Source organism: Pleurodeles waltl, chromosome 1_2 (genome assembly GCF_031143425.1).
Source record: "Pleurodeles waltl isolate 20211129_DDA chromosome 1_2, aPleWal1.hap1.20221129, whole genome shotgun sequence".
Lineage (NCBI taxonomy): Eukaryota > Metazoa > Chordata > Amphibia > Caudata > Salamandridae > Pleurodeles > Pleurodeles waltl.
In genome coordinates, this window is record NC_090437.1 from 177,418,934 (window position 1) to 177,444,566 (window position 25,633).

A 25,633-nucleotide genomic window follows, 5' to 3' on the forward strand; every position below is an offset into this window, starting at 1 on the left:
GCCCTCCGACCCGCGGGTCACCGCGGGTCCCCTCGGCATCAGAGGACTCTGGGTCCCGTACGCTGCAGCTCCCCCAATCGCCGGTGCCCCTGCTCCTCTGCCAGATGATGCTAATGCACACAAGGACAGGATGAGAAAAGGAGAGAGGATGGGGGAGAAAGAAAGGGAGCACAGGGTCAATTACAGCAACAACAGCACATATGGCATACACATCACAAAAACTCACTGGGACTAACAATGTGCAGTATGAACCACAAAGCCTAACCATTACCCGGGAAGAACAGCAGAAATGAACCCAAACGCTACCATCTGCACACCTACTGGTACTCCCTAAGCTATGTCTGCCATGGTATGCCAGCTACTTGCCAATACCAAATATACATACCACCCTACATTGCTTAGCGGGACTCCACAAGATTAGCTAAACCGGCATTTTGGGGCATCGACTGACTAGAACCTTGCACCCAAACACCATGGCAGGCAACACAAAAAGAATACCACACAGTGGTTACTCACCCCCCTGTGGCTGCTGTGCTGCCCTCAACCGCCCATCCAACTCAGGATTGGCCACTGCCAATATGCGGGCCTTTAGGAGGGTCAGGGTCCGAGGGGAGGCCATCTCCAGCTGTGCCTCTGCGGTCTTCCAGGCCCAGCGTCTCAGGTCCTGCAGTGGTTGCTCCTCCGGCTATGGACCCCCAGGGTCCGCACGTCCTTGGCGATGGCACGCCACAATCCTTTTTTCTGATGGGTGCTGACCTACATAGGGAACACAGACGAATGGACATCATGAACCCAAAACTCCATTCTGTGACAGAAATGGCTTACATACTGCATAGATCCCACATCAAGCCCACACATGACCCGTACCTCTGCATACACATTGCATGCAGCAAAAATACACTCCACAAATTACACACTGCCAGCACACACATACATACATCTTCATACAGCCATGCCGCATACAACGTACCCATAAGGTACTCACCTGTTGGTCTGGAGGCCCATACAACTGCCCACACAATGACAGGACCCCATTTACAAGCTTCTCCAACTCCTTCTATGTGAAGGCTGGGGCCCTTTCCCCTGTAGCATGGGCCATCGCGGGTTCCAGACACAGGACACAGGAGCACACGCAGTGGAGGTGTTGATCTGTAGAGAGTCAGGAATCAAGTGAAGTGGGACAGAGAAAATGGCGGTCACGTCCGCGGCGGTGAACACTGTCACCACCAGCGTTGATCACCATTGGTTCCTGTGCTTCATAGACCTGCATGTTAACCAATGAGGAGTTGCATGGCGGTGCAGATCGCCTTTCGCCATGACGAGTGAGGTCACTTCCACCTGTCCCTGCATACAGGACAGGCAGTTGTCAATTCCTAATGCTGGTACTCATGGGGGGCAATGAAATGTGTGTTATAGGTACTGATGGTACACACCAAGGCAATTCCAGTCTACTACATACATACATCCATGCTCTGTGTACTGTGATATTGTGTGCCCATACTTCCTATAGTCACACACATCTCATGTTTGGTTCACTTAGATACCTACCACTGCAGAGTAGGAGGCAAGCACCAGTGTACAGACCCCTAGTAGACTTGCCTACACTGGAGGAACGGCACATCATTATCACCTATTGTCTGGACAGGGCCACATTTACTGAACTGTGTCAACAATTGGAGGCAGATCTGATTCCTGCTATCCATAGCACTACAGCAATACCCCCTGCAGTACAGGTACTGTCACTGCTCCACTTCCTGGCAAGTGGTTCCTTCCAGGTGACTATGGGCTTGGCTATAGGAATGTCACAGCCAATGTTTTTGAATGTGCTTGGAAGAGTTTTTGGCTGCCTTGCTAAAACACATGAGCAGCTACATCTCATTCCCCCAGAGTGAAGATTTGCCCACTGTGAAGGCTGGATCCTTCGCCATGGGACACATACCACATGTGATTGGGGCCATTGACGGGACCCATATTGCCTTAGTTCCTCCCAGGACAAATGATCAGGTCTACAGGAATAGGAAGAGTTACCACTCTATAAATGTCTAGATGGTGTGCCTTGGTGATCAATACATTTCCCACGTCACTGCCAAGTTTCCTTGTTGATGAATAGCAGCGTCCCACAGGTGATGGCACGACTACAGGGGCAGAGAGTGTGGCTCATAGGTGAGCTTGAGTCTTCACCCAATTTATGTCACTGTATGCCACCTGAAGTTGTACTCTGTGCCATTATACATGAGTAATATGTGTCCCTCACTACTTCCAGGTGACTCCAGCTACCCAAACCTGTCCTGGCTGTTGACACCAGTGAGGAATCCGAGGACAGGGGCAGAAATTCGGTACAATGAAGCACATGGGCGTACCAGGAGGGTTATTAAACGTACATTTGGGCTACTGAAAGGCAGGTTCCGGTGCCTCCATGTAACTGGTGGATCCCTATTCTACGCCCCTAAGAAGGTCTGCCAGATAGTGGTCGCTTGCTGCATGCTGCACAATTTGGCACTGAGACGCCATGTGCCCTACCTGCAGGAGGAGAGGGAGACAATGCACCTGTGGCAGCAGAGGACACTGAAGACAGTGATGAGGAGGAGGAGGGGGATATGGATAACAGGACACATATGATACAGCAGTATCTCCACTGACAATCAGGTAAGACTGTACTTTTGTTAATACCTCCATTACAATTAAAGGCTGTGTGGCTGCTGTGTTGTGTCAAGCACTACCTTTACTTCTCAATTGACTGTCACTTATGCTTTCCCTTTTTGCAGATGTTGGTGTGGTCACAACTGTGTACTGATGTGATGACTACTGACAGCTTACACACACATTTGTTGGATGGATTCACACATTACAGGACATTTGCACAGGATAATGCAGTTTAAGACATTGCATTTTGTTGTATGATAAGGCACTGAAACTTCTGTTGTGTCCAAGGATGTTTATTGAGTGACAAAAAAATGGGATAGTGCAATAGAGTGGGGTGATTGTGGACGTAAACTTCAGTGTAGTGGCCCAGTTGGTTTGTTGCACAGGTCCAGCATCCATGGGGCCATAGGAAAAGGAGCAATGGCAGTCCAAAGTGAACAAGGTGTCTCAGTGGGACATAAGGGAGATATTCAAGAGGGGCTCATTTCCTGGCAGTGGTTTTGGTCTTGGCAACCGTCTCTGGTGTCTGTCTGGGTCACGGGGAACTTTTGTGGGGTGGTTCACCTTCTGCAGGGAGAGGGGTGCTGGTGGCCAGTGAGTGATGTGGCAGGTCCTCCTGTCGGCTAGCTGCAGCAGATGTTGTTGGCTGGTGAGTAGACTGGCTAGTGGAAGGGGCCCACTGGTGTGCTGTGTACTCACGCATTGTGTTGGCCATGTCACCCACCATCCCTGAAATGGTGGCCATGTTGGCATTTAAGCCCTGCAACTGCTGCATGACCTCCTGGTGATGTACCCTCTGCAGCTGCTGGTTCTCCTGCAAAATGGTAATCACCTGGCCCATCCTGTTCTGGAATTGTTGGTAGGCCCCCAGGACATGTGTGAGTACCTCCTGGCCAGTCGGTTCCCTGGGTTGGGCCTCCCCCAGGGCACAGCTAACCTCCCACTGGGCCTGGCCCCCTGCGCCAGTGTCCCCTGAACGGTGTGCCCACTCCCACTTACACCAGGGCCTTCATTGTCTTGCCTGTGTGGTGTCGACTCAGATCCCTATAAAGGTGGGCACACAAGTGATCGACCTGTCCTGTGGACAGAGGTTTGGAGATGTTGGGTGGCTGCTGTGGTGTTGGAGTCGGATGGAGGCCCTGTGGTGGACTGGGTGTGGGATGTTGAAGCCGACTGACCAGTGGTGCCATATGGGCCAGGGAGATCATACAGATCGGGACATCCAGGGTTGCTTTCATCACTGAGGGCATCTTCTGGTGGGGGACTTGGGTGCTGTGGCACATTCTGACCACTGACATTGGCTGGGGTACCTGTGGACATGTGAAAGATTTGTTAAAGTCATTGTCTGTCACATATTCAGCATTGCTGGCTAGTGTATGCTGGTGGATTTTTGGATTGGTAGTGCTACATGCTGCCCATGCATTGCTATTGTGTGTGCATGCAGAGCTGGGAGGGGTGTGCTTGCAGTGGGTAGGGCATGCAGGGGTACACAATTGAAAGTCGTTATGGGGGTGGTTCACTGTATGGGATGGAGTGGTGTGAAGGGAGTCAGGGTGAGAGGCTGACATGCCATGCAGGTATCAGTGGTGGTAGGGTAGAAATGGTGACTTACCAATGTCCAGCCCTCCAGTGACTCCTGTGAGGCCCTCAGGATGCAGGATTGCCAAGACTTTCTCCTCCCATGCTGTCAAGTGTAGGGGAAGAGGTGGGGTCCATGACCAGTCTTCATTATGGCTACTTGGAGCCTGGAGGCCACTGCAAGCACCTTCCCCCGTAGGTCGTTCCACCTCTTTCTTATGTTCTCCCTTGTGTTGTTGTTGTGGCTGGTTTCTGCCTCTGCGGCAGTCTGCTGGTGACCGTCACCACAATGTCATAATGACCACCTATGGGGGTCATTATGCAGGGCAAAGGTGGTGGTTTCATCGCCAACAGGCTGGCGGTAAAGACTGCCACATTATGAGTGAGGCGGGTTGGCCTTTGTCAATCCGCCACATCTCCACAAATACCACCATGGCGGTCGGACACGCTGGGCCGGAGATGAGCATCTCTGACTCGGCGGTCCACAGAAGACTGCCGGTGGTATTAGGAGTCACCTTTCCATCAGGGTTTCCGTGGCAGTAGCAGCGCCATGGAAACCCTGGCGGAAAGGCTACCAGTGACAGGGAATTTCTTCCCTGTCACCAGTAGACGACTCCCACACCCCGCCAGCAAGCACTAAACACCTCCCATCCAGGCACAGTGCCCCCCTTTCAGGCACAGCGCCCCCCTCCCCACATATATGCACACCCACACAGACACTCGCATGCGTCATGCATACCCTCATTCACCTACACTTACATACACACCTTCACTCACACGCATCCATACTTGCATTCACCTCAGCACACATACAAGCATTCAAGCAAGCATAGTCACACCCATCCAAACGAATATTCACACCCATTCAAACATGCATACCCCCACCCATCCAAACACGCATACTCACACACAGACAAACAAGTATTCACCACAACACTCATACTCACATACACACACGCATACACACTTATATGCATACACGCACTCACTTCTGTATTCAGACAAGCATACAACCATGCATACACACATTCATGCACACACGCAGACAACACACACACATGCACACCCAACACCCCCCACCCTCCCGCCCCATTCCCCTGTTGGATGATCAACTAACCTAGCCCAGGGAGAAGATCGTCTGGCAGGGAAGGGGCACTTCCACCTCTGGCAGCGCCCTTCCATCAGGACACCGCCAGGCCATATTATTGCTCATAATATGTCGGGCAGAGTCCTTCTCGCAGGGCGGGGCTGGTGGTAGAACCGCCCCAACACCTCTACCCCCCACCACGACTACTGCCTGGATTTCTGCCACAAATGTGCCAGAAATACAGCAGTACCCGTAATGTGGTAGGCAGATGACCGCCTGCACTGGCGGTCTTCTGGCACATGCGGCTTTGGCAGCCTTCAAGGAAGAACGCCAAAGTCCTAATGAGGGCCATTGTCACCAAGAATATAACTTTTTTCAAAAAGCTCTGTGTGCTCATGGTCTCACTTGACTTGAGAAACTACACAGCTAAGCTCCCTCGTCAGAAGCACACTTCCCTAAGTCCTGGGAACCACCTACACAAACAGCCTGTCCTCTAGGTTCTGTACGAACATGCCTGGCCTATTTGCCCTTCTGCCTCCACCACTCCTGAGAGGCCCTGTACACCTGACTTACTCTAAGTAGTCCTGGCCCCATGATGTACCTCTAAATAATTGTTGTCCAGAGAGTTTCATTTTTAATTTGTGTTTTTGTATCATAAGAGAAGTAATTTAGCTAGGGTAGGCATTGCTAATCTAGGTCGATTATTTTTTACTGGACAACATTTTTTAAAATGGCAGATGTGTTGCAGTGAGGATGTAATATTTCAGAAATCATGAGACCTATATACTTCATTTTGGTGTCAAAACATAAGCTTTGGGAATCAAGAAGTCTCCTAGAGACATATAATAACTCCTCAGAGCAACCTTTCTACCATTTTCCAAAATGGCGGCTCTATAGTGATGTGTTTTAGCCATCATATTGGTAATTTATTTCAATATTGTTTTTGTTTCAGGTTTTTTGTTTATTCAAATTCGTAAACATGAGTGAAGCAGAGAGAGTGTTGCTAACGACAAAATCTGAGCACTCCTTCCACAAAGAAAAATGTGTCATATGCCAAACTAATCCGAAAGAAAAGCTAACATCAACTGTGGCTCGACAGAAGAGACTTCGAGATGCTGCAGAAATACGGCAAGACGAAGTTCACAAAAGATTTAAACTGACGGGTGAAGAGGATCAAATATCTTAAAATAGCAGAAACCAGTGAATCCGAGTCTTCTGAGAAAACAAAAACAACCAAACCCAATGCCCATCCACTTAGAAGATCCATGGCTACCCCTCATCCACCTCCAACAACTGATCAGAAAGCAGAGGATCGTCAATGTGTTGTCTGTGGTTTAGCCATAACAACCGGCAAAGGGATTGATGAAAGAACAAAGGCCCATATTTATACTTTTTTTTGCACTGCATTTGCGTTATTTTTTTACGTAAAAGCGGCGCAAACTTACAAAAGATAATTGTATTTTCTAAGTTTGTGTGGCATTTGCATAAAAAAACAACACAAATGCAGCGCAAAAAAAGTATAAATATGGGTCAAAGTACAGAGTATGTGCGTCTCAAAGGGCAAACATGTTTTTATCTGCAGCTAGTTTCTTCCAAGATGAAGTTTTCTGCCAAGTAGCTGATCTAAACATTGAGGTCAATGTGTTAGTACAGGATTTGTATGCCCCCCCAAACTGCATGCATGCACACATTGAAAAATATGAATGTAGAATGAGCTCCCAGTAGCATCATAACTGCCAACCTTCAGTTAAGTTTGTCCCTTTGAAAAAAGCAAATTAAGTTTTAAAGCCACAATTGAGTGTTGGCTATGGGTTCACATGAGAGGTCAGAGAAATAATGGTCAACATTGATCAAACTTTATTGATCCTTAATAATGAAATTAAGATTTTTCTGATTAGAATGTATAATGACAGAATTCGTTTTTGTCAGTCTAACAAAAAGAATGAGTCACTTATGGTGTTCTCAGCTGATGTGACTCCAGAAGTTATTGCTGCCAAATAAGATCACAGGATGCAATAAAATATCAGCAGGAACCATTTTAAGAAATGTCCTGAAAGATTTAGATTTTGGACTTGATGACAAATTTTGTGTTGCCCCAAAGCTCCACAAATCATGGGAGTCAACAAGAATGGCTGATGCTGTCTTAACATGTTTTACATCATTGTTTAATATCAGCAAAGCAAAACTGTTACAAACTAAAGTTCTTGAACTTGGAACAGAAGCCAACAACATTGATGATGGCTTTGAAGATATAAGCAAAGAAGTGAAGTACTGTCTTTTCCAAATCATGTTTTATGAATTACATCATGGAAAAAAGAAACACATGATGACTGGCCACGCAATCTATGACTAGTGCAAAAGTAGAGAGCTAATCACTTCAATGAATAGGATTGGTAGAAATGGGGTCTCTAATTGGCAGAGGTATACACCCTTGTCCAAATAGGGACCACAATCCTAGTCAGGGTATGTCACACACAATCCGAATTATCCTGTGCCCACCCTCTGGTAGTTGGGCACTGAACAGACATGCTTAACTTGAGAAAAAATATATGATATTTATCTGGTTAAATTAAGGTCAGAACAATAAAGATTCAATAAGCACAAGTTAAGATATCACTTTTGCAAGATTAAAAGGAGTCTTAAATCTTAGAAATCAACAGTTGTCTCTTGTTTGCACAAAGTACCTGATTTGCGTCAAAAAGAACACACACAGAGACCGCAGAGGAGGAGATGTGTGGAAAAATAGGGTGTGCGTCGGATTTTCCGACGCTGCACAGACGATGTGTCGTTTTTTTCCACGCTGCAAGGAGCTTTGTGTCGATTTCCGTCACGCAGTCTTGGTTCCTCACTGCGAAGAGGGGATCTTTTTGACTCCCAGGGACGATGCAGGGAAATCCTGGGCGTGTGGGAACAAGTCATAGGCGTTGGGTCGATCTGGTATGATGATGCATCAAATTTTCTGTCGCATGGCAGGCACTGCGTCGATTCTTCACTCTGGAAGTCGAGCTGCGTCATTCCGGCTCAACTGTGCGGGGATTTCTAAGTCGCAAAATGGCTGTGCATCATTTCCAGCTGGCTGTTGTCGATTTTCAGTGCACAAGGAGTTTGCTAAAGAGATTAAGGTGGTCATTCCAACCTCGGCGGTAAAAGGCGCTTACCGCCGTTCAGAAGACCGCCATAACACCGCCACGGCAGCGGTAAACCGCCATGGTCATTCTGACCCACAACAGGCAAACCGCCAAAATACAGACATCCACAAAAGTCCGCCACACCAAAGGGCAGCGAGAAACTGGCGATGACCAAACCTCCACCGTCACGCCAACAGAAATACGCCCACACTATCACGACACACGAATCCACGCAGCGGTCTTTCAACCGCGGTATTCCATTGGCGGTACACACCGCCGCGCTCAAAATACACACACACTTACAAAATACAACCACATTGGACAATTCAAAATACACACACCTGAGACACATACACACACCACTCCCACACACCCAATTAAATATAAAATACACACCCACATCACCCACAAACCTCCACTCCTAGAGATTCGTGAACACGCACCGAGAAAAGACATCTGAGCACCCAGACGCCCAATTCACTGTCACCCAGCAATATTTGCACGCACTTCACACAACACAACAATACACATCACCACACTTAGCACCACACAATCCACCCTACACATCACCCACACCACCCCATTGCACCGCAAAGACACCCCAGGTTCTCTGATGATGAACTCAGGGTCATGGTGGAGGAAATTGTACGAGTAGAGCCACAGGTGCAGCACACCACCATTGCCAGGAAGATGGAGCTATGGAGCAGAATAGTGGACAGGGTCAACGCTGTGGGACAGCACCCAAGAAATTGGGACGACATCAGGAAGAGGTGGAATGACCTACGGGGGAAGGTGCGTTCCATGGTATCCAGGCACAACATCGCGGTGCAGCGGACTGGCGGCGGACCCCCACCTCCTCCCCCAGAATTTACAACATGGGAGGAGCAAGTCTTGAACATCCTGCATCCTGAGGGCCTCGCTGGAGTAGGCGGAGGAATGGACTCTGGTAAGGCAAATCTTAGCTACTTCATCCCCCCACCCCACCTGCATGCCAACTCATACCCCCACCCTCACCCTCACCCCCATCACATCCTACTCCTTGCAACTGTCTCACCATCACAACCCACCCATCCCAACACCTAGCCCTGCATGCGTCCACAAAGCATGGACACCCATCACCTAAGCATGCCCACTGCACATACACATACAACCCCCCCGCCCCCCCAACCACCGTCACAACAGCCCCCGCAAAGGAATGCCAGCACTGGGGTACACGGGCACCCACCCATTGCACGCTATGACACACACAGAAGCAATAACCATACTTTTATACCCCTGCAGGACCCGAACGCCAGGTCACCGCGCAGGAGGGTCCACAAATGTCCACTCTACCCCCAGAAGAGGCCCACAGTGAGGACAGCAGCTCTGTCTCCCTGGATCTAGATGACCAGCCCGGTCCATCGGGGACCTCGGGACAGTCGGTTCCCCTCACACAGCCACAGGCCACAGTAGACCTTCCCCCCTCTGGGAACACCAGCACAGCACCCACCCAGCGGGCCCATACCTCTGTCCCCAGGACACGTCAATCAGCAGTGTGTCCACCACTACAGGGAACCCAGGCTAACCCACCACCCCAACAACAACAAGGACCTGGGGGCAGTGGTAGTGGGCACACGGTCCAGGGGACAGAGGCCCAGGGAAACAGGGGAACTGGGAGGGCTGCTGGGCGCCAGGGGGGGGACAGGCCCAGGGAACCCACTCTCCACGAGGCCCTTTCCTCCATCATGGGAGCATACCACCGCTCCCAGGAGACGATGGCGACGGTCCTGGCCAGGTTTCAGGAGATCCAGCTTCTGCAGGAGCAACAGTATATGGGGTTCACGGAGGAACTAAGAAACATCAGTTCCGCCATGGGTACCATCGTAGTGGCCCTGAATGAGGTAGTCACAACATTGCGGGACACTGTGGCACCTCAAAGGGCCCCTGACACTAGCATGCACCAAGAACTGCCTACCACCTCCGCCGGCGCTAGTGGACAGGAGGCCCCGACACAAGACCAACAGGCCACCAGAACCCCACCCCCTGCAGAAGGAGAACCACCCCGCAAGCGGGTCCTGAGATCCAGGAAGAAGACAGAGTAAGATGTCAAGACCCCCGCCAGCAAAGGATACCTCCCTGATTGTCATCCCACTGTCCCACATTGTTACCCTGTCCAACCTTAAACTGACCCTGCTCCACTTCCCACAGGCATTTGGACAATGCACCTGTGAAACTGATAGTCTGGACTCTGCCATGGACAATCCTCCACCATCACCCCTCACCGATTTGCAACCACCCATCCAATTTAGAGCACTTGAATAAAAACACTTATTGCACAAAACAATCTGGAGTCTGGCTGTGATTTAGAACAAATGTATTAGACATGACCGTGCCAAAATGTTCATTCACATTGTGATGCTAACAAACCGCTGTCACACAGCTGTAGTCCATGGGGAAACAAGGCAGATGTCACGCAGTGGGGCCCACATCTCTGAAAACGGAAGGGAAAGTCACAACACAGTTACCATACACTGGGGGAAAAAGTCAGACAGTAGAGAGGCAGGAGTCATTAAGTAAATGTAATATGCCGGTGTCTACTCTTACCTGTGTGTCACTGGAAATACTGCTGTATTACTGTGTTCCTGTTCTCTATGTCGTCCTCTTCGGCTTCCTCCTCTTCACTCTCCACAGACTCCACAGCTGCTACAACACCACCATCTGGACCGTCCTCCTGAAGAAAAGGCACCTGGCGGCGCAAAGCCAGGTTGTGAAGCATACAGCAGGCCACGATGATCTGGCACACCTTCTTTGGTGAGTACATTAGGGATCCACCTGTCATATGGAGGCACCTGAACCTGGCCTTCAGGAGGCCAAAGGTTCGCTCGATCACCCTCCTAGTCCGCCCATGGGCCTCATTGTACCGTTCCTCTGCCCTTGTCCTGGGATTCCTCCCTAGGTAAGTAGCCAGGACAGGTTGGGGTAACCAGAGTCCCCTAATAGCCACACCCGGTGCCTCTGGAGTTGACCCATCACATACAGGATGCTGCTATTCCGCAGGATGTAGGTGTCATGCACTGACCCAGGGAACTTGGCATTAACATGGGAGATGTACTGGTCAGCCAAACACACCATCTGTACATTCATGGAATGATAACTCTTCCGGTTCCTGTACACCTGTTCACTCCTGCTGGGGGGGACCAAAGCAACATGTGTCCCATCAATGGCACCTATGAGGTTGGGGATATGTCCAAGGGCATAGAAATCACCCTTCACTGTAGGCAAATCCCCCACCTCAGGGAAAACGATGTAGCTCCGCATGTGTTTAAGCAGGGCAGACAACACTCTGGACAATACCTTGGAAAACATAGGCTGGGACATCCCTGATGATATGGCCACTGTTGTTTGAAATGACCCACTTGCTAAGAAATGGAGTACTGACAGCACCTGCACTAGAGGGGGGATCCCTGTGGGTTGGCGGATGGGTGACATCAGGTCTGGCTCCAGCTGGGCACACAGTTCCTGTATAGTGGCTCGGTCAAGCCTGTGTGTCAGTATGACATGTCGTTCCTCCATTGTCAACAGGTCCACCAGCGGTCTGTACACGGGAAGATTCCTCCATCTCCTCGCATGTCCCAGCGGACGGTGCCTATGAAGGACAACAGCGAGCACAGAGTCAAGCAACCCACAGGTACATAACCACAGCTTGCACATAACACGATTCCCAATGCATTGAATGGCTTGTATGAGTGTTGGTGCATGGCCTAGGTATGAGTGACGCAGTTGGTAATTAGGCCATGTGGGCCCTAGAAATGGCGGCTGCCTGACCTGTGAAGTGCGACAGTGGGATGTGAGGTCAATGCGCTGGCGTGGCACACCGCGGCAGTAGGCGGTCGAAGACCGCGGCGCTAAGCCGCATTGGTTAACATTGAACCCTATGGGTTTCAGGAGCCAATGACGATGTGCGCCGGCGGTCGCGGTACGCACCGCCGCAGTACGCACCGCCGCGGGCGTGACCGCCATTTTCTATCTGCTTAATCACTCGATACCTGATCTTCGACAGGAGAGGACCTACACTGCAAGTGCTGCTGTGACCTCGGTCTGGAAGAGACAATGGCTCATACGACTGGGGAAAGGGCCCCTGCCTTCACTGCGGAGGAGTTGGAGAAACTTGTGGATGGGGTCCTCCCCCAGTATGCACTACTCTACGGTCCTCCAGACCAACAGGTAAGTACACTGGGACCATGCTTAGTGGGCAATGCCTGGGTTGAGTGGGGTGGATGAAAGATGGTGGGGAGGGGAGCGATTGAGGCATGCATCAAACGACAGATGAGAGCATGTGCCACATGGCAAGGGTGGGGATGGGGAGCCACTAACATCGAGCATGCAGAAGGTGATGACAATTTTTCTCTCCCTGTACATGTCACATAGGTCAGCGGCCAGCAGAAAGTCGCGATTTGGCGTGCTATCGCCAAGGACGTCCGGACCCCGGGGGTCCTCAACAGACGGGGCACCCACTGCCGGAAGAGGTGGGAGGACATCCGACGCTGGAGCAGGAAGACGGCGGAGGCTCAGCTGGGGATGGCCTCCCAACGTAGGAGGGGTGCCAGTCGTCATTTGACCCCCCTGATGTCCCGGATCCTGGCGGTGGCCTACCCCGATTTGGATGGGCGCATGAGGACATCACAGCAGACACAAGGGGGTGAGTACAAATACATTCTGCTGACTTTGCGCGCAGTGGAGGTGTCTGGGTGGGGGAGGAGGGCTGTGGGTATCCCTAGGCCAGGGCGATTTCTGTAGGCTAGGCCCCTCCGTAAGGCATGGCCCTGTGCCCCGCCCCCCACCTCTGTAGGGTGCCAAGTACAGGTATCCATGGCCCTGTGTCATCTATGTGTGCAGTTGTCGTCCATAGGCTTGTAGGCCATGTCCCACGGATTGCGTAGTGGACCCCAAGTGCGCGGCGTAGTGCAGGGGGCTTCTGTGTCTGTCTTGTCCGCCAACGGTAGCGGTAATCCATGCACTCAACATGTCTTTATTTCTCCTCCCCTCCTTTTTTGTGGTCTTCCTGTTCATGTGTGCATTAGCATCATCAGGCGGAGGAGAAGTGGCATCGGAGCACGAAGGAGCTGCATCTCACATGGCCATGGCGGGCCATGCAACTGACTCGGATTTCACCAGTGAGACGGAGGGCGAGGGGAGCTCCACAGCGGGGACTCGTGCTGATGTCAGTGACAGCGACTCGTCCTCTGAAGGGAGCTCCCTTGTGGTGGCGGCAACATCCGTGCCCCCCGCAACAACAGGTACAGCCGCCACCCAGCGCACCAGCACCGCCCTCCCAGCAGCCCCTCAGCGTTTGCCCCGTGCCCGCTCACCCAGGAAGGTGGGCATCTCCTTCGCCCCAGGCACCTCAGGCCCTGCCCCTGTCACCCCTGCTGCCCTCAGTGAGGTCATTGACCTCCTAAGGACCATCATTGTTGGGCAGTCTACCCTTTTGAATGCCATCCAGGGTGTACAAAGGGAGGTGCACCAGAGTAATGCATACCTGGAGGGCATTCATTCGGGTCAGGCTGCCCATCAGCGATCGTTCAACGCTCTGGCCTCAGCACTGACGGCAGCAATTGTCCCTGTCTCTAGCCTCCCCCCTCCAACTTCCTCCACCCAGACCCAATCCCCTGTACCTCTGCCTATCCCAGACACACCTACAGACCAGCCTGCACACACCTCAACACCCAAGGGAAGCTCATCCAGACATAAGCACCACACATCACACAAGCATTCACACAAGCAACATCCACATGCAGACATACCAACAGCCACTGCCTCCACTGTGTCCCCCTCCTCCTCGTCTCCCTCCTCCCTCCCTGTGACGTCTCCACTCACACTTGCATGCACAACATCTTCAGCCACTACATCCATCACCAGCACACCCACCAGAACACTCCGTACACGTGCAGTCACCACCCGCACTACCATTTACACGTCCCCTGTGTCCTCTCCAAGTGTGTCTGTCACCCCCTCCTCCAAACTACACAAATGCAGGCAGCCACCCACCCAACAGCCATCCACCTCACTACAGCCTCCAGCCCAAGCACCTGCACCCAAAGACACCAGACTTCACACTCCTACAACCACATCCTCTTCCTCCACTCCCATACCCACTACACCTACCCGTCCCTCTCTTTCCAAATTGCTTTTCTTTTCCAAACTTGACCTCTTTCCTACAACTCCCCCACCCCGTCCATCTCATAAGACTCCAATTAGCACCTCAGCCCCCACAAAACCGGGACCTGTGAAGACTGTTGTCCCCCACCCTCAAGGGCATCCAGTCCAGCTAGGAGCCAAGGCACGGCCAGCCCACCACGGGAAAAGCATCCTAAGATTGCCAGTGCCCGATGCGAGCGACCAAAGACCCCAGGGACAAAAATCCCTACATTGGCTCCGGCAGAAAGTCGGGTGCCACCTGGCACACCGCCAAAGGTGGGAAAGGGCCACAAGCGTTCAGGGAAGGGTGGGAAGGGCAGCACGCCCAACAAGTCCGGCAGCAGGCCAGCTGGCCAGGAGGGCCCCACCAGCCCCATCCCAGGTGTGCAGGAGGACACACACAGCCCGGTACTGCAGCCCAGGAGGGCCCCGCAAGCCACGTCCCAGGTGGGCAGGAGGACACCCACAGGCCGAGAACTGCAGCCCAGGAGGGCCCCGCAAGCCACCAGACAGATGGGCAGGAAGGCCCCGCCAGCCACATGTCAGGTGGCGAGTGACATCCATGCCTGGGCCGGATCCGCTGACCAGGACACTCATCTCAAGCACCGCTCCGCTGGGCACCGCCGTCTCAAGCACCGCTGAACAGGGCCCTTCATCTCAAGCACCGCTCCGCTGGGCACCGCCGTCTCAAGAACCACTGAACTGGGCCCTTCATCTCAAGCACCGCTGAACAGGGCACCGCCGTCTCAAGCACCGCTGAACTGGGCCCTTCATCTCAAGCACCGCTGAACAGGGCACCGCCGTCTCAAGCACCGCTGAACTGGGCCCTTCATCTCAAGCACCGCTGAACAGGGCACCGCCGTCTCAAGCACCGCTGAACAGGGCCCTTCATCTCAAGCACCGCTGAACAGGGCACTGTGGTCTCAAACACCGCTGAACTGGGCCCTTCATCTCAAGCACCGCTGAACAGGGCACCGCCGTCTCAAGCACCGCTGAACTGGGCCCTTCATCTCAAGCACCGCTGAACAGGGCACCGCCGTCTCAAGCACCGCTGAACAGGGCCCTTCATCTCAAGCACCGCTGAACAGGGCACCGCCGTCTCAAGCACCGCTGAACTGGGCCCTTCATCTCAAGCACCGCTGAACAGGGCACCGCCGTCTCAAGCACCGCTGAACAGGGCCCTTCATCTCAAGCACCGCTGAACAGGGCACCGCCGTCTCAAGCACCGCTGAACTGGGCCCTTCATCTCAAGCACCGCTGAACAGGGCACCGCCGTCTCAAGCACCGCTGAACAGGGCCCTTCATCTCAAGCACCGCTCCGCTGGGCCCTTCATCTCAAGCACCGCTCCGCTGGGCACCGCTGTCTCAGGAACTGCTGAACTGGGCCCTTCATCTCAAGCACCGCTGAACTGGGCACCGCCGTCTCAAGCACCGCTGAACAGGGCACCGCCGTCTCAAGCACCGCTGAACTGGGCCCTTCATCTCAAGCACCGCTGAACTGGGCCCTTCATCTCAAGCACTGCTCTGCTGGGCACCGCCGTCTCAAGCACCGCTGAACTGGGCCCTTCATCTCAAGCACCGCTGAACAGGGCACCGCAGTCTCAAGCACCGCTAAACAGGGCCCTTCATCTCAAGCACCGCTCCGCTGGGCCCTTCATCTCAAGCACTGGTCCGCTGGGTACCGCCGTCTCAAGCACCGCTGAACTGGGCCCTTCATGTCAAGCATTGCTGGCCCATTGGCGGGAGGGGCAGGCCGGCATCTGTGTCGGGCAGGGCTGCACGAAGCACTCTGGGCACTAGTCCCCCTCCAGTACCAGTGGAGACTGTTATCCACTTGAGAGACTGTGGCTTTGCACTCCCCAGGATGGCACAGTGGGCAACCCACCCACTGTAGAGACTTGAGAGACTGTGGCTTTGCACGCCCCAGGATATGGCAGTGGGCAAGCCACCCACTGTAGAGACTTGAGAGACTGTGGCTTTGCACTCCCCAGGATGGCACAGTGGGCACCCCACCCACTGTAGAGACTTGAGAGACTGTGGCTTTGCACTCCCCAGGATGGCACAGTGGGCATCCCACCCACTGTAGAGACTTGTGAGACTGTGGCTTTGCACTCTCCAGGATGGCACAGTGGCCATGGAGGCCCCTCGTGCATCTGGCTGAGGTGCCCCCCCTTCCCTTCCCCCTGAGGTGCCTGTAGTTTTCCTATCTGATGCCCCTGCAGTGTTCTCTCCGTTGGAGGCAGGTATCCTGTGTGGGCTTTGCCCATGTGTTTTGGCCCAGTGGCCCACGAACAATGGCTGATAGACATATCGGACTGGACAATTTATGTATATAAAGTTATAGATGTGTGATATATTTTATACTCAGTCTTACAATATAATTCTATATTTATAATCATTTCCTTTTGCCTTTGCATTCTTCCGGGGGGTTTGGGGGTGTAACTGTGATGTGTTGCTATGCATTGATGTGTGTGTTGTAGTGGTTGAGGGTGAGGGTGGGTGTGTTGCATGTGTGTCCCCGTAATTTTTTGCCTCCCCCTCCCCTGTGTCGTAGGTGCAGTACTCACCGTTGTCTTCTGCGCCGGCGTTCGTGCTCCTGGTAGAGGAGCAGGAAGACAATGGCTGGTAGGATGTGTAGTTCGGGTTCCATGCTGTCCAGATTCCTCGTGGGGTGTATGGAGGTGAGCGTTTTCCGTTTGAAATGGCTGTTTCCGCCATGTTTTTATCGGCGGGGCTACCGCCCCGGAAAAGGTGGCGGATTGGTGGGTTGTGATAGGGTGGGCGGTACATTGTCTCCCGCCGCGCTGTTTGTTTGTCCCGCCGTGGCGGGCGGTGTGTTAAAGTGGCGGTCTCTGTTGGCGGTTTCCGCCAGGGTCGGAATTGCATTTTTTTTACCGCCAGCCTGTTGGCGGTTTGGCCGCCGCTTTAACACCGACCGCCAGGGTTGGAATGACCCCCTAAGTCTTTTTGGCCCTGAGACGTCAGAAAACTGGAGGCAAGCTCACTGGAGGCAAGCTCAATCCAAGCCCCCCTTGGAGAGCACTTCTCAGCAAAGTCAGAGGGCAGCAGGGCAACAGCAAAGCAGCAGTCCATCTCAGCAAAGCAGTCCAGATTAGTCCTTTGGGCAGTGAGGCAGTTTATCTTGACAGGTTGCAGGTTCATGTTCAGAAGTATCTTATTTGGTGGGGTCAGACACCCAGTTTATATATGCAAAAATGCCCTTGAAGTGAGAGAGATTTCAAAGAGTTTTTTTGAAATGCATAGGTTCCCCTTTCAGTACAGGTCTGTCTGCCAGGGTCCCAGTAGGGGGGTTGACAGTCTTTTGTGTGAGGGCAGGCCACTAGCCTTTGAAATGTAAGTGTCAGGCCCTCCACCCTTCCAGCACAGGAAGACCCTTTCAGTATGCAGATGAGTGCAGCTGTGACTGAGTGTCCTGTGTTTGTGGTTGTCTGGGTGGATTGCCCAAGGAAGCTGTCAACCAGCCCAGCCCAGACATTGATTGGAGACAGGCTGTAGGGCACAGATGGGTTTTAAGTGCAGAGAAATGCTCACTTTCTAAAAGTGGCATTTCTAGAATAGTAATATATAATCCAACCTCACCAATAAGCAGGATTTTCTATTACCATTCTGGTCATACTAAATGCGACCTGGTTATCCCTTTCTGGTCAGAATCTACCACTCAAACAGTATATGAGGGTAGCCCTAATGCTATCCTATGAAAGAAGCAGGACTCAGGGTAGTGGAAAACAACTTTGGGAGTTTTCCACTACGAGGACATATAAAACACACATGTACATGTCCTGCCTTTTACCTACATAGCACCCTGCCCTATGGGTTACCTACAGCCTACCTCACTGGTGACTTATATGTAGAAAAAGGGACGATTAGTGCTTAGCAAGGGCTTTTAAATGCCAAGTCGAAGTGGCAGTGAAACTGTACACACAGGCCTTGCAACGGCAGGCCTGAGACATGGTTAAGGGACTATGTATATGGGTGGCACAACCAGTGCTGCAGGCCCACTAGTAGCATTGAAATTACAGGCCCTGGGCACATGTAGTGCACTTTACTAGGGTCTTACAATGCGGTCACAAAACAATCGCAGTTAGCACCAGTTTCAAACTATTGCTAACCCATTTGCAAATGGGAAGGAGTCCCCACGGGACCCCATTCCCCTTTGTGAATGGCAGCGAAAATATTTTTACACTGCTTGCTCTGAAAAATTGAAAGAAAACTTTTCAGTTTTGTTTTTGAAATGCATCTCATTTTCCTTTAAGGAAAACAGGCTGCATTTCAAAAAAATAAACGGCTTTATTTAAAAGCAGTAACAGACATGGTGGTTTGCTGTCTCTAGCAGGCCACCATCCTTGTGAGGGCGGCCATTTACAATGCAGTCGCAAATTGCGACCTACCTCACGAATATTCATGAGGTAGGTCATTTGCAACCCCATTGCGAATCGCAGACGATGTCATTGACAATGTTGTACATCCGGTTTTGCGACTCGCAAATTGCAAGTCCCTAAGACTCGCAGTTTGCGAGTCGCAAAACCAGATCTTTGTACATATGGCCCTTTAGCAGGAAAGGGTTTACAATTTCTGCTCTTGATAATTTTGCTTTTGAAGACATGATACTGCCATGGTGCTTTTTCAAGACTGTACCAATGAAGTAGCGGCTAGAAAACAAGCTGTTTTAGCTGTAGCTAAACTAAAGAAGCTGCAAACTCATAACCCAACTGCCTTGCCAACGTGTGCAAAATCACTACAAGCCATCAACACATCCCACGCTACCAGAAAGTTTCAAAGTGGCCGAGGACATGGATCTTCTTCTACCTGATGCTGCGGTCCGCAAAGCTCATTTAACTGAATTTATCATATTCCTTATTCGGTGCAGACTCAATGATGATGAAAATACAGTTCCTCAGTGGGCTTGAATTCATGCTCTGATCTCCCAGAATACTATCCCACTCGAAAAGGTTGAGTTTTTACTAGTAATACCATCTCCAGTCACAAATTACACAACAGTATGTACAGCTCTAAACGATTTCCAAAATGTGCGTGCACAGCTCGAAGACCAGCCTATTCTGCCAGTTTTCTACGATGAAGGGGTTTCCTGTATTGTAGGTGACATTTTTATAAGCAATCCAGTAGAATTTGAGGATCTTTATCCAATGATGGGCGTTTTTCACATGACAAAAGTTGCTGTGCAGGGAGTTATCTAAGTGGATGTGGCATAGTTGATGCACCTATTGAGGCTGAAATCTTTGGAAGCAAAACAGTTCAGTTAGTATTGAGCTGAACTCATTATATTCATTGGTTACAAGATATGCTCATCATATCTGCGGCTATAGAAACATTTCATTGGAATGCTTTCTGGAACAAGAATGACAAAATAGGTTTTGCATATCTTATATCAGAGGTGAACAAGGCACAGGGTGCACTTCATTCAAAATACATAATGCAAAGCCTGGCAATGTTCAATGCACTCAGTTCAATATCAGAAAACCTGAAAACCAAGTTCATACAGTTCGTCAAAGAATGTGAAGAAAAATCAGAACTTTGCAAGTACTGGCAAAATGTTTTACACATGATAGCTCTAGTGAAAAACTTGGTACATGCTGATCGGGAAGGTGATTGGGAACTGCATGTGAAGACTGTGGAGCCACTGATTACTGTGTTTCCTGAATTTGATTGCAAAAACTACCTGAGGTATGGATTCTGGTACTTGGAAAGAATGAAGAAGCTAGAGGTGGAAAAAACATACCTCTACAGAAAATTAATCCAAAGGCATTTTGTGGTGAAAGACAGAGAGGAAAAGATCAATGCTGTAGCTCCAGATATGAAACTGGAACAGATGATCCAGAGATCACAGAAAAGCTCCAAAGGAATAGTTGGTCAGACACGTAATGGTGAATATGTTGCTCAATGGCAGCTAGCTCACTAAGAAGACCTTTCTGTTTGCAATGTTTTCATTGAGATGACAAATTCAAAATTAATGGACCATCGTGAAACTGTTCCTCACCACGAACTTGTAGGAAAGAGAGGGAACGTTTTAATAAACATGTTGACAGCCTTCTTCATTCTATGCAACAGCAAGGAAACCCCTTTGGAATGACGGAGCCTCTGCGACCACACAACTTTGTGACCAAACAATATGTGGATAATTATATAAAGACGCATCTATTAGACATCCTGGAACATGGATCAAAACTACACGCAGAACTGAAGCAGGAGAGATTTGTATTGAAAGAGAAAAGGCTGTATGACATAATCACTAAAGCTAAACTTCAACGCTTTAATTGCCCTACTAAGAGTTTAGTTCAACCAGCCACTACAAAACAGGTCACAAAAAAACAACTTTTGCAAGCACATAGAGGGATGGATATAGCAAAAGGAAGGGGTGAATTTATCAAGGACATTCTGTTGCATGATCTTCTTCCAACAAACGCATTCCTTGATGGAGTTCTTGCAACCACAACAGTGAAGCACAAACTCTTACAAGAGCGTGAAAAAATACTTTTAACTGAAAGAATTCAATTTGAAAAGGTGTCCTCGCTGAAAACTGATGTTGTTGAGGACTATATGACACAATTGTGAATGGTCAAGATTTCATCAATGCAAAAATTCAGAGAGGTCGCTCAGACTGTTCTACAGATATCAAAGTCAGTGTGCACCTTGCATGAACTGCACAGTGTCTTTGACAGTTAACTTGAACTACCTGTCAAAGAATGTGAATGAATCAGACAGCTATACCTATGCAACTTGATAAATTCTGGTCATCAACATTGAACAAGATGAACTTGGAGATGTTAACTCGTCAAAACATTGCTGATCATTGCTGATGCTTCAGTGAACACTGAATTTCCAATAATTTCAAGTGGAATGTTTGTCAATGAGGAGTTGGTGCCTGCAGAGATGTATTCAAAAGATACAGGCCATATTGTTCAAGAACTTAACAAAAAATTGGAGGAAGCTGGCCTTTGTGTTGTGCCACATGCTGAGTGGGCTGTTCAAAATGTTTCCAATCAACTCATTGTACTGTTAAATTACATGTTATTACTGTGCTACTTAGATTTATTGCAATGCTCATAAGTCAAGGATTGTCAGAATTATAGATATGTTCTGGAACAGGCAAGAAAAAACACTTAATCCCACTTCATATTCTGTACAAAAAACTTGACCCAGAGATGCTCAGTGTTCCTATTAAGGCACATATTCTTACTGGTGATGAAACTATGAGCAAAATTGAAAGAAAGCTTGGAGCTTTAACTGCTGAACCTGTGAAGGTTCTAAAAGGGTTACTGAGATAGAAGAAGAATGTAACTTTAAAGACACAGCAAAATACCTTGTGCCTGTGTGGAAAACAAGTTCTGACTGTCACACATTTGATGTTCTTCGGTACAGTGATTTCAAGAGTTCAGTCCTGCTCAGTGACCTTCCACCAACGTCATATTCTGTGCGTGGACACATTAAAATAGCATTCTACTTGATCAGATGTGTAAGTGTTTTGGATCATGCATATGTAGAGAAAGATCTGTGTGAATTTGGTTGGTAAGATATTGATGGGGTGCTAAAACCTACAAAATTTCTAAAGCCTTTACCCACAGAATTTACATGTACATATACTTGCAAAACCTGTGCTACAAAAAGATGTCCCTGTCGATATGCCCTTCTCAAATGCTCAACATTCTGCAAATGTGCCACAAGCGATTGCCGAAACAAATAAAGTGAACTATGAAAATGTGTCTAAAGCACGTTTTAAATATTTGTTTTCATATTCAGATCGTAAACATTATTTGGTGTGGACATAAAAGGATTTAAAACCATTATTATTTGTTTCATTTCAATATATGCCTCTTCTTCCTCTATTATAGCCGCAAATTTGGAAAATGGCAGAAGGGTTGCTTTGAGGAGTTATTTCCTGTCACTATAAGACTACTTGACCCCCAAAACCTATGTTTTGACACCACAATGAAGGATATAGGTCTCATGGTTCCTGAAATATTACATCATCACTGCAACACAGCTGCCATTCTTAAAAATGTCTTCCAGAAAAATTCGGCCCGGATCAGCAATGTCTACCCAAGCTAAATTACTTCTCTAATGATCCAAAAATAAAAAATGTAAATCTCTGGACAACAATTTTGTTACAGAGGTAAATCAGGGGGCTGGGATTACAGAAGACATGTCAGATTTCCACTACCTACTGTTCATACAGACAAGATATAATCTGAGATCTCCTCTGAGGGCCTCTCAGATGTATTGTGATTATGTGTAACAAGCTGAACCCTGGGACTTGTCCTTACCATTATCATGTGTTCAATATGTTTTTCATTAGGTTACTTTGATGCATCTTTCACTCCAGTTTGGGAGAGGATGCATTTTGCACATATGAAACACTTGACTGTGGGGCAGCTCAAAGGTAACCCAGTTGTTGGTTATTCATTGGATGTGTTAAATACAAGGATTCACTGCATATTCCAGGAGTATGAAGACCAAACTGAAAACTTGTCTATCTGTGCTCTCTAGCTGCTTCACACATGGATGCAATTTAGGGGTCACCAGGGGTCACAGCTGTGACCCTTCCAAGTGCACCCCTTTTTGACCCCTTGCACTGGCTTTGCAAACCCTGGCCTCAGTAGTGACAAAATCAGTACCTGGAACACAGCACAGCTGGCCTCCACTCCCTATTTTCTGTCATGTTGTTATTACACTAATAGTACATATATGATCCTCTTTAACACTAGTAGTAAAATCCTGTGTGAGGTGAAGTGCACACGGCTTGCTTCCTCATTGTTGTACTCTAGTGTTTGTTGTATGTTTTCCTCCAATTTTATATAGCTAGAAGTCGGCCTAAGGGCATTGAAGTGCTTTACATGAATGACAAATTACATTATATAAAGTCAGATTCTAGTCTGCGCCGCAGTACGAAATACTGACAGTGACACACGTTTTCAATAGCTGCGTGCCATTAGTTTTGAACGTAGAACTCAGACAGCTCATCAGTGATCAGTTTTCAGAGATTAGGCTAGGAATTGTCTGAAAAGAAGAGATGACCTTTTGGAATCAGAGCGCGATCAAAGTTCCGAGGTTGGAGTGGGGCGAGAAGGCGGGGTTTGGGGATGGGTGGTAAATCGTTCCAGGCTGTACCAGCTGAGTTTGTTTCTGTGCTGTAGATGTTCTAAAATGTTTTGTTTTAAAATTGCAAAAATCTATTCACTACGTGACTTTTTTATTAGGTTCCTTAGGGCCAGATGTATCAAAGCTTTTTGCATTCGCAAATGGTGCGAATGCCCGTTTGCGAATGCAAAAAGCCATTTCAGAATGTATCAAAGACATTCTGAATGCAATTTTAAGGAAACGCTAAAATAGCGATTCCTTAAAATTGCGACCCTGTTTAGAGAGTTGCAAATTGCGACTCTCTAAATAAGAAATCGCAAATAAGGAATCCTTATTTGCAATTTCTAAAGCACATGTAACAAGCAATTCCTTAATGCGAACTGGGCATTAAGGAATCACTATTTACCACCAAGTTGAGCTTGGTGGTAACCATGTGCAAATTTTTTTAATTGCATTTAAAATGCATTTTTTAAATTTACATGTAAAGCGCACATGCCCTTTTGGCATGTGTTCACCTTACATGTTGTTAAAAAATATTTTGGGGTGCAGCAGAGGGGGCCTGAGGCCCACAGCACCGTGGACTTTAAATTTCCAAAAATTGCGAATTCCAGTTAGCAAGTCGCAATTTTGGAAATGCAAAAAATTCGCAAATATGGGCCTACAGGCCTATAGGTGCGAATGGGGGCCGGTATCGCAATTTGTGATTTGTTAGTAGCATTTGCGATTTTTAAGAATTCGCTAATACTGAATTGCAAATGTAATACATTGCATTTTGCGAATCAGAAATAGCGATTTCTTAAAAATCGCTATTTCTGATTCGCAAAAGGCATTCTTGATACATCTATCCCTTAGTTTTTTGCATCAAAATTGCAGTCGTGTGGGAGAGAACTACTGCCATATGATCAAGTGACCACGAGTGGCCAATTGTATTTCTCAGGTTTCTTAAGATCTTTCGATTAAGAGTTATACATTCCCCTCATTTTCACTTTTTGAACTGTCATGCAGTGAGCTAGAGTAAAAGTACTTCATGTGCATCAAAAAGTCATTAGCAAGAGCAGCATTCTTTCCATATGCCACTATGGAGTCATGTATAAATATGATAGGCAGAAAGAAAAAAATATTTGTTTCTTAGCATTGAATGTTCATACTCATTTTTATACGACAGGAGTGTAAGACAAGTTTTGTGTCTTTTTTAGCCTTCCAATATTGTCTAATAGTTGTCTGAAATGTTCTTTTTTTCTTTTATCAAGGTGGCAGTGCGTAGTAAAGCATCTGTTCTGGAAGCCACGGCGCCTCAAGGAACGATTCGCCTGTCTAAGCCCAAACCCAGGAAGACATCACCGTGCTTCCCACTAGAGAGACCAGAAGTGCCGATTCGACCAGTAAAGCATCACTAGTTATATTAACTTGTGCTTCAAAAGATATTTTAATATCCTTTGCATGCGGGACACATTATTTTTCTTTCAAAAGACTACTAATGCACGTGCTGTCATTCAGTTTGTGCTTCAGGGATCTGAATTACGAGTTGTGTGCTAAGTATCACACTTTCGGGGTTGTCCCCTAAAAGATTCTGGCAGGTCAAACCTACCGAAATTTATTGGTGGGAAATAAATGGAAAAAAACATAAAATAGGTAATTAAAAATGCATTTTGTGATGTATCAAGTTCAATTTCCAATTCGGTATCTTGTTACCGAATCGCAAATTGGATTTGCGACTACATATCATTCGGTATTAGGAAGGGGCGTGTCAAGGGCGGCCCTTACTCACACTGAATCGCAAGGGTATGTATGATTGTTTTGGGACCGTGAATGCAGTCGCAAAACAATCGCAGTTAACACCAAATCAATCGCAGTTAACACCAATTTCAAATTGTTATTAACCCATTAGCAAAGGTGAAGGGGTCCC

At 48.8% G+C, this 25,633-nt stretch overlaps 1 protein-coding gene across 1 annotated transcript in view; it reads left to right on the top strand.

Annotated features, from left to right (window-relative positions):
* The window catches only part of SPMAP2L (sperm microtubule associated protein 2 like), a 500,125-nt gene that overhangs the window by 403,609 nt on the left and 70,883 nt on the right, over window positions 1-25,633 (top strand). The window contains exon 10 of the mRNA XM_069233742.1: window positions 24,978-25,109. Coding sequence (XP_069089843.1) covers window positions 24,978-25,109 — 132 coding nt within the window. The remainder of the gene's footprint in view (window positions 1-24,977; window positions 25,110-25,633) is intronic.